Source organism: Epinephelus moara, chromosome 5, assembly GCF_006386435.1.
Source record: "Epinephelus moara isolate mb chromosome 5, YSFRI_EMoa_1.0, whole genome shotgun sequence".
Lineage (NCBI taxonomy): Eukaryota > Metazoa > Chordata > Actinopteri > Perciformes > Serranidae > Epinephelus > Epinephelus moara.
In genome coordinates, this window is record NC_065510.1 from 47,875,267 (window position 1) to 47,885,905 (window position 10,639).

The 10,639-nt window shown below is 40.8% G+C and overlaps 1 protein-coding gene across 1 annotated transcript in view; it reads right to left on the reverse strand.

Moving 5' to 3' along the window:
* Positions 1-10,639, reverse strand: part of sclt1 (sodium channel and clathrin linker 1) — a 149,611-nt gene that overhangs the window by 76,854 nt on the left and 62,118 nt on the right. The window contains exon 14 of the mRNA XM_050043338.1: positions 8,160-8,250. Coding sequence (XP_049899295.1) covers positions 8,160-8,250 — 91 coding nt within the window. The remainder of the gene's footprint in view (positions 1-8,159; positions 8,251-10,639) is intronic.

The window sequence follows — 10,639 nt, forward strand, 5'->3', positions numbered from 1 at the left end:
CATTAGTCATACTTCTACTGTACACATATGACTATTGTCACACATGTATACTGCCAGATATTAATACATACTTTCAACATAATGTGCCACAGTAGCCAGAACTATAACTATAATATTATTACTTTCAATAATGTTGTTGTAAGCTACTCTTTCAATAATGTTGTTGTAAGCTACTGTCATTACCTGCATATCTCTCTCTCTCTCTCTCTCTCTTTGTGTCATACGGATTACTGTTAATTTATTATGCTGATCTGTTCTGTACGACATCTATTGCACATCTGTCCGTCCTGGAAGAGGGATCCCTCCTCAGTTGCCCTTCTTGAGTTTTCTACCGTTTTTTTTCCCCGTTTAAGGGTTTTTTTTGGGGAGTTTTTCCTTATCCGCTGCGAGGGTCATAAGGACAGAGGGATGTCGTATGCTGTAAAGCCCTGTGAGGCAAATTGTGATTTGTGATACTGGGCTTTATAAATAAAATTGAATTGAAAATTGAATATCCTTAACGCTGTGGCCCGCTGGCCAGGAGGCACCCACGACTCATTTATTTTGCAAAACAGTACAGTGGGAATGCGTTTGGAGGCAGGGGCTGTGAGAAGTGGATGGCTTGTTGGTGAGCATCTTTTGTTCTATTTCAATTGTTTTTAGTTAGTATTTTCAGTGAGTCTCTAATCCGTTAATGCTAAAATGTTATATTGTTTAGGTGACCGGGGATATGGCCTTAAAACATGGCTGATGACACCATACGCAAACCCTGAAACCCCTCAAGAGGTGCGCTATAATAACATACATGCCCACACGCGCCGTAATAGAGCACACTTTTGGCGTGCTTAAGGGCCGTTGGATGTGTTTGGATACAGCCAGTGGCAAACTACTGTAAACCCCTGAGAAGGTGTGCAAGATCATCCTGGCATGCTGTGTCCTCCACAAACTTGCAATGACCCATGGCATTCCTATAAGACCCAGCGTGGAGCCACAAATCTACGTGCAAGAGGACGCACAGTCACATGTGGGACCTCCTGCCAGGGATGCAATTCAGGCCCGTCATGAATTGATGCAGCGTCTTTAAAGGGATAGTGCACCCAAAAATGAAAATTCAGCCATTATCTACTCACCTATATGCCGACGGAGACCCTGGTGAAGTTTTAGAGTGCTCACATCCCTTGCAGAGATCGACGGGGGGAACAGGCAGCACACCTAATGGCAGACGGAACGTCCAAGAACACAAAATTGAATCCACACAATCTCCATACTGTTCATCCGTAGTGATCCAAGTCTGCTGCAGCCGCAACATAAAAAGTTGTTTCGAAAAACGTCATATGAACTCTGTTTTTAGCCTCACTTGACTGCTTCTCTGTGCTCCGCGTTCACGTGTGCACGCTCAGGGTGATCGGTGATGCACGGTCTCTTTAGAGCAGCAGTCTCGTCAGTACTGATGTCCAGATTCTCAAGTGCAGGCATCGCCAATTCTCAGTCTGAGCAGCAAAGACTTTCCTCACCCGTTGGCACTGCTTTGCATTTGAAACAACTACACCACCAGGTTTCCAGTGCTCGACTCCGGTATTCTGCGGCTGGCTGAGGGTTAGGCTCATGAGCTGCGGCGGCTGCTTCGTCCAGTAGCCTAAGTTCCATCCGTATACTCGGGCTCAAAGAAATACGGCTCAACAAAGAAATGCAGTTCCTCCTCAATTTCAAAGTCTTCAGACATGTTGGGCTGTCCTTTGCTAAAAGACCGTGGTGCAAATTATCTTTTAGTGACTGTGGCTACCGTTGTCTCCCCCTGCGGTGCACATGTCACGTGATGTAAACACGGGTGAGCAAAGCTCATGCTTTCGCTGGTCTCGCGCAGGCGTGCACACATGAACGCGGAGCAGAGAAACAGTCAGAGCTACAGGCTACAGTGAGGCTAAAAACAGAGTTCATATGACGTTTTTCGAAACAACTTTTTATGTCGTGGCTGCAGCACACTTGGATCACTATGGATGAACAGTATGGAGATTGTGTGGATTCAATTTTGTGCTCTTGGACGTTAGTCTGGGGCGCCGTCTGCCATTAGGTGTGCCATCCGCTCCGCCCGCCGATCTCCGCAAGGGATGTGAGCACTCTAAAACTTCACCAGGGCCTCCCTCGGCATATGGGTGAGTAGATAATGGCTGAATTTTCATTTTTGGGTGCACTATCCCTTTAATGATGGTAAGTTACAATGCGTAATTTCAAAATGCAAACTGAATAAGTTATGATTCTTCCTTCGGCTTTGTCTACATTTGTATTAAGTAAATTAAACACACAGCACTTCAATACACATGCACTTATTTATTGGTGAGGATATTCAATGATTGTTTCAGTGTTTTGTTTATGTTATTTATGCCTGTCGCTTCCTTCACTGCATCCAGGAGAGCCAGCTGATTTTGGACAACCTCGCCAGTCAGGACGTGGGCATGCCGACGAGACTCCTGAGGCGTGCTCTGAGGCGTTGACTGTGGGGCTGGCAGCTGGGAGTGAGAGGTCGACGGCACTGGTTCATCCACTGCATCGTCTGGGGCTACGATTCATATTAAGTTGTTAAATTGTTGCAAACGGATTTGCCATTTTCATTTGAATAAAATGTTTTTCGGATTGACTTGTGCCTGTTAGGAACACACATAATTGCAAATATAACAGTAAAGTTACCTTGGGGTTCTCCTTGGATGTCATCACTTTCACCTTCATTTCGTGGACATATTCCATGAATGGATGTTTGTCCAATTATTGCTGCTAGTCTCTCATCATGTGGCGTTAGATGAGGTGGACCTTGTCCTCCACCAGTCTCCTTCTTTTTCTTCTGGTTCATAATGCGTTTTTGGCATCAACTTTTATGTCGAACCACTTTTTTTTCACCTGGGCCACAGTGCGCTTCTCCGGGGATACTACGTTGACAGCCTTGGTTACTGCAGTCCAGGCATCTTTTTTTTTTTTACCATGGTCACCCCCGAGGAGACACTCTGGAAAAGTATTCCTTTTCTGGCTTCCACCTCGGACACAATTGTTTCTATTTTTGTGGTTGTAAAGTTCTTTTGTTTTTTGCCTTTTGGTGCCATCGCTTATAACAAACTGTGAAATTGACTTCTCTCCTTGTGTAACCGCTTCCTTCATTCATGAATACACTCTAGGCAAGTGGTTTTCCTATATGGAGAAATAGGGGCGTGGTAGTATGCTAATCACAAATTGCGAGCACGGGCCTTACAATTTAGAATGATTCTGATTCACACACATACGCAAGGTGGTGAGAACAAAATTGGCCGGTGCGCAGGTGTCATGAATCCCACGGTGATTTTGCGTATGCACTTATTTTGTGCGCAAAGTAAGAACATTTCCACGCACATAGTGAATGAGGCCCAGTGTGACTATTGCACAAGAACACATTGCGATGGTGATGCTCTAATGATATTGTGCAGCCCTAAATTGAATTGAATTCTATGGTTCATCATAACCAGTTTTTGGATTGGATTTATGACCCCTGGACCATTCTTGCACTGCATAGGAGTGACCCCCATCAAGTTGTTGGAAGTAACTAAGTAACTTCTACTTTAAGTACATTTTAAACCAACAACTTTTTACTTTTACTTGAGTAGATTTTTTCGATGGGTAGCTTTACTTGTACTTAAGTAGAATTTCATCAAAGTAAAGGTACTTTTACTTGAGTAGAATTTTTCAGTACTTTTTACACCCCTGCCTAACAGTCTTTCCACAGAATCCCTCGCTATCAGATCATTATTTAATTACTTTTGATTCCTTCTTACTCGATTACATGCCACTCAGCAACAGTTACAATACTAGATGTTGCTGCTGTCGCAAAATTTAAGGAAATGATTCCATCGTCGTTAAATTTAATACCATGTCCTTCAGTAAGTTTAAACTCTCTCGAATTGATCATCTTATCAATAGTGTCGTAGGTTTGCTTCGAACAACACTCGACCCTGTAGCACCTCTTAAAAATAAGTTAACAAAGCAAAGAAAGTTCGCTCCTTGGTACAACTCTCAAACCCGTAAGTTAAAACAAATATCACGAAAATTTGAAAATTTCTTTTCAGCACTGTAGCCAGGCTGACTGAGAGTCACAGCTCTATTGAGCCTTGAATTCCTTTAGCCCTTAGCAGTAATGATTTTATGAGCTTTTTTAATGACAAAATTCTAACTATTAGAGGCAAAATTCATGACCTCTTGTCCTCAGATAGTACTTATTTGCCCTCAGACACAGTTGTAAGACCTAATATATATTTAGATTGCTTCTCCCCGATTTCTCTTCAACAATTGACCGCAATGATTTCTTCATCTAAATCATCAACATGTCTTTTAGACCCCATCCCAACTAGGCTACTTAAGGAAGTCTTACCTTTAGTTAACATTCACTTATTAGACATGATCAATATATCTTTATTAACAGGCTATGTACCACAGTCCTTTAGGGTAGCTGTAATTAAACCTCTTCTAAAAAAGTCCACCCTGGATCCAGAGGTGTTAGCCAACTATAGACCAATATCTAATCTTCCCTTTCTTTCAGAGATCCTTGAGAAAGTAGTCACAGACCAGCTGTGTGACTTTCTCCATGATAATAATTTATTTGAGGAATTTCACAGCCAGGATTTAGAGTGCATCATAGCACTGAGACAGCACTAATTAAAATTACAAATGATCTTCTGATTGCTTCAGACAAAGGACTCGTCTTTGTACTTGTTTTATTAGAACTTAGTGCGGCATTTGACACAATTGACCATCAAATTCTGCTACAAAGACTGGAACATTTAATTGGCCTAAAAGGTTCTGCACTAAGCTGGTTTAAATCTTATTTATCTCATTGTTTTCAGTTTGTTCATGTTCATGATGAATCATCCTTACATACTAAAGTTTGTTTTGGAGTTCCACAAGGTTCTGTGCTCGGACCAATCCAAAGACTCGTTATCTGATGACATAGTTTCTCTGGATGGCATTGCTCTGGCTTCTAGCACAACACTAAGAAACCTCAGAGTAATATTTGACCAAGATTTGTCTTTTAATTCCCATTTAAAATAAACCTCACAGACTGCATTTTTTCATCTGCGTAATATTGTGAAAATTAGGCCTATCCTGACCCGAAAAGATGCAGAAGAATTGGTCCACGCTTTTGTTACCTCTAGGCTAGATTACAGCAATTCCCTATTATCAGGTAGCTCTACTAAGTCTTTAAAAACTCTCCAGCTAATTCAGAATGCAGCGGCATGTGTACTGACAGGAACTAAGAGGCTCCCTGTAAAATCCAGAAATGAATTTAAAATCCTACTTCTAACTTATAAAGCTCTAAATGGTCAGGCTCCGTCATATCTTAGAGACCTCATAGTGCCATATTATCCCACCAGAACATTGCGCTCTGAGAATGCAGGGTTACTCATGGTCCCTAACTGTGCATTCACACCAAAAGCGTCATGAGCGTCATAAGCGGCCGAAGCAGCAGCCAATTGCAGACCGGGATTCGGGTACGGAGGTCTAGCCTCTCCCGGAGCTGTACGAGCCAGTGAAATTCACCGTGGAGTTGCCCGGTTTGCAGGACTCTGTGGACCCAGATGGCCCGATGGCTCCGGGCCCTGTATTTCCTCAGCAAATACGCCATGCAGTACAAAGGAGGCTTCCGAAAGTGCGATTAATGAGCTCCCGCTTATTTACCACCAATTACATTTCTCAGTGGTCCTATGTGCCAACAGGAGAGTAAAATCATAATTATAAAGGACTCATAAAGGCTATATTGACTGTGTTCATTAGCGTTATTTTAATTGTGCAATGAAAGTCATGGATAATACAAAGTGAAGACATAAATGATATATTTGTTCATCCTTGTAAAGTGAACAGCCGTGTCAGCCTTGATGGACACATCTGCAGCAGCCGGCCCCGCCCCTTCGGCCGCTGCAAGCGCCTGCTGGAGCTGCTTCCAGGCAGCGCGATGCCAGCGACCTGAGCGACTGCTGGCGCTCATGACGCTTTTGGTGTGAATGCACAGTAAAGTCTCCAAAAGTCCTTTTGAGCCTTCAGCTATCAGGCTCCTCTCCTGTGGAATCATCTTCCTGTTGCGGTCCAGGAGGCAGACACCTTCTCCACATTTAAGACTAGACTTAAGACTTTCCTCTTTGATAAAGCTTATAGTTAGGGCCAGCTCAGGCTTGCCTTGTACCAGCCCCTAGTTAGGCTGACTTAGGCCTAGTCTGCCGGGGGACCTCCTATAATACACCGAGCACCTTCTCTCTCTCCTTTGCTAACACTCATGTCCTGTTACTGCATCTCGCTAATTCGGCCGTACTGCATGTCACTAATTCGGCTTCTTCTCCAGAGCCTTTGTGTTCCACTGTCTCGCAGGTTAACTTATATCGCAGCGGTGCCTGGATAGTGTGACGTGTGTGGTTGTGCTGCTGCCGTGGACCTGCCAGATGCCTCCTGCTGCTGCTGTTATCAATAGTCATACTTCTACTGTTATTATACACATATGATTATTGGCACATATGTATACTATCATATATTAATACTTCCAACATATTGTACCACAATAGCCGTAATTATAATTATAATAGTATTACTTTCATTAATGTTGTTGTAAGCTACTGTCATTACCGTTGGTCCGGCATCTCCCTCTGTCTCTGTCTTTCTGTTAATTGTGTCATATGGATTACTGTTAATTTATCATGTTGATCTGTTCTGTACGACATCTATTGCACGTCTGTCCATCCTGGAAGAGGGATCCCTCCTCAGTTGCTCTTCCTGAGGTTCCTACCATTTTTTTTCCCCCGTTAAAGGTTTTTTTTATTTATTTATTTTTTTTATTTTGTAGTTTATCCTTATCCGCTGCGAGGGTCCAAAGGACAGAGGGATGTTGTATGCTGTAAAGCCCTCTGAGGCAAATTGTGATTTGTGATATTGGACTTTATAAATAAAATTGATTAATTAATTAATGGAACTGTATGTATGTTAAATCAATAAAATTGACACTTAATAGAATAAATCATTATTATTAAACAGTGTACACTTATCTATACTACACTACAGAACCTCCATTAATCGTGTGATTTAAATGTGAAAAGTCTCTTGACTGACCGTCACCTGTGTGTATGTAGGGAAGGAGAGGGGCCGAGGGAGCGGAGCTGTGGAAACATCCTGCAGTCCGACATACTACCATGCGTTTAACTAACTCATTAGACTAGCTATATTCTAGGCATAAACCAAATAGGATGATGTGTATAACATATACATATCACTTCAGAAATATGTAAGCTCCTTACATAAGTCCTTTAAATCCTTCCACCTGGATGCAATTCTCAGAGTCAGCAGGGATTCAAAACTCAGCAGTAAAACAGTAAGTTCCTTTTGGCCTACCAAATTCATCAACTGAAGGCTAGGGTAATCAACCACACGAACTTGACACACAAACCATTGTGTGTCCATTCCTCAATTATTCTATTTCTTATCGTGCCCTACTGCCCAACAATCAAAATAATTTTTTGCTCATAAAAATGAATCCAAGTTGTGAAAATTGTTTTAAGAGGATAAAGACAGGTGTTCTGTTGGTATACTGGGTGCCATAAAATGAGCATTGTAATACTCAGTCACTCAGAGCATGAGCTTGGCCTTCATTTGTTCTATAGGACAAAAAACATGCACCATTTTTCAGAGGGCTGGACTTCTGGTAAAATTTTGTGTTAAAGGAGTTAAAGGCTCATATAGAGACCCATTCAAAATATACGCCACCTGAGCTCAGTCATTGAAGAAAATGAAACCTATTGATTTAAGTTTTATGGTATTTCCCCTTGTTGCATTTATGGTTGTTTGAAATATGAGCAACGCTTTTTTACTGAACTGAATTTGCCTTAAAAACAACTCAGTTTTCATGGGATTGTGTGGTTCTGCTCCTGTGATAGATAATGTCTAATTTTCAGGAAAAATATGCATCCCTAGTTAGCACCATTAGCTGCTAGCTGCCAGTTCCCGCCTTCATGTTGAGAACCGTGCGCAGATAATCCTGCCCCAGACTCTAAATCACAGATATGCTCTAAATGTAGCATTAAGTGTCTGATTAAGTTGTCAATTACACTGCCCAATCCTTTTAGGTGGACAACCAATTTTCCTCTGCAGTATATTTTTTGTGCTACGCATTTTTAATCATCTCTCACCTGTCTTTGCATCTGGTCTTGGACACTCTGCAAGAAGATGGTCATCTCACCCACTTTGGCTGTGGCTGTCCTCAAGTCAGCCTTGGCCTGCCTACACCAGGAGGACAGAGAGAGAGAATAACAGTTCAAGCATATAACATAGAAACCTGGCTTCAATCTTGAATTTGTACTCTTACTTGGTTATTACAAAATACTTCCACATTTTGGGTAACACACTTTCTTCTTTGCCTAAACAAATGGGATGCAACTTGTTAACTTAGGAGCTTTGGAGGTGTTTTTAGGTGAATTTAATTACCTTTAAACAGAGCCAAGCTGGCTGTTTCTCCTTGGGTTTTTTTTTACAGTCTTTATTCTAAGATAAACTAACTGGTTGCTGGCTGTGGCTTAATATCTATCAAATGTTAGAGTGAATATGAATACAATATAATTTCAGTGAAATGTAATCAGGCAGTTGCATCAACCTGTGCATTCAAAACTGTGTAATGATAATAAATATATACCTTACCAACCTCAACAGTAGGAAAAGGCTGTTATCTGGGATCTTTCATGGTTCTTATTTTTGCTGTGAGTGGTGTAAAGATCCTTTATGCAGGGTAAAGCAGCGTCTATAGTGCGTTCAGCTAAAGAAACTAGTCTTTGCAGGGCCTCGCACCATTAAGAGCATCCTGATGGGAAATATCACTTCCTGGTACGGAAACAGCACCAAACAGGACTCTGTTTGGTGCAAGACGCATTGTTACAACAAAGAAATAATCTACCAATACAAATTTCCTTACTTTTTGTGCTTAGTGTATATGTTCAACCTGTATTCCTGATTATAGGGTTGAACTTGTAGTGATGTTGATAGGATTGCCATGTAGTGAGTCTCTGGGACCCACAGGTGGTCCTTTGATTGGGTCCCAAGGAAATTAATGGGTCCTAGAGATGCACGATCATGGCTAAAATGATAATCTGAGACCCATTAAGATCAGAAATGTCTGTCCTAATATCCTACATATTCATTAAGTCATTGTATAAACAAAAAAAAAAAAAAATAGTTATTGTCTTCTAGGAGTCCTTGGGGACCTCCGTGTCATGCCGCAAACACTGCCACCTTCGTGCACAGAGCTTCAGAGAGTCAGGAATGTTGGTGGGCAGGCAGTTGTCACATCTGTGCATAGCACCAGAACAAAAACACCAACACATAACTGACAGTATGAGAATGCATCCAAAACACGAGATTCGCTCTTACCGCTTTCTGTGACATGGGAAAAACTTCCACAACAAGTCACATAACGTCACCGTTTTCTACGATTGTTGTTGACAATGAGCGTCATTACATGAACATGAATAACCCATTGATTACGTGGCTTATTCCGGTTATGATCATATTTGGGAAATGGTGTTAACATGAACACAGAGAAAGTGGGTAATTCATATTCTCCATAAACATTGCTGTTTCTGTCAGAGTACTCTAGCTAGCACATCTGGGTTTCCCATTAACAGAATATGGTGTTTACTGTACATGCTCAAACACATTGATGGGATACTCCAAAAACCCGATCATAAATGGGTTATTCATGTCCAAGCAAATGCACTCAATGTGGCGTTATCAAAAGAAATAACAGGGTGCATCCCATTGACACATCAATAGTGACCTTGTCTGATCAATGAACTAGTGCTGGGTGGTATACTGGTTCATTTGGTATAGCGGTTGTAACTGCTGCAAGTCTTCATCAGGCAGCAAAACATATTATAGTGTTCATCACGAAGAGCCAGAGGATGGAGGAAGTCACACATGTGCCAGTGGAGGGGATGGGAGTAGATCTTTTCCTGACCTCCTGGATAACAGACAACTTGACAGAGCGACCTCAGTATGTCCTCAGGATTTGATTTGATAAGTTTATTCAAGGAAAGCAAGTATAACAGAAGCATAGCAACAAATGAACAAGAAAAAAATAAATGAAAGAGACTGAGTGAAAATGCACATATTCGAAAAGGAGTGAGAAGAAGTAAAACTTATATACTCTCACCCCTTATCCATGAATTACATAAAATATAATATTCCATGTCGATCATAGATTAAGTTATATATCAATACAAAATCACTTTTTTAAAAATGTATTATTAAATAGCTTCATAATTCTCGCAATATATTTGTGACAAATACATTACTATATACCTCCACTAATATTTGAATATTCATTAGTAATTAATAGTAATTAATATCAATAATTATACAGTAAATTATTATTTGTTTATGTTAATCATTTGATAATTCATTATCTCTAGAATGCCACAGTAAATATTTATCAATCTATATATATATATATATATATATATACAGTGGTGTGAAAAAGTGTTTGCCCCCTTCCTGATTTCTTACTTTTTTGCATGTTTTCCACACTTAAATGTTTCAGATCATCAAACAAATTTAAACATTAGTCAAAGATAACACAAGTAAACACAAAATGCAGTTTTAAAATGAAGGGTTTTATTAA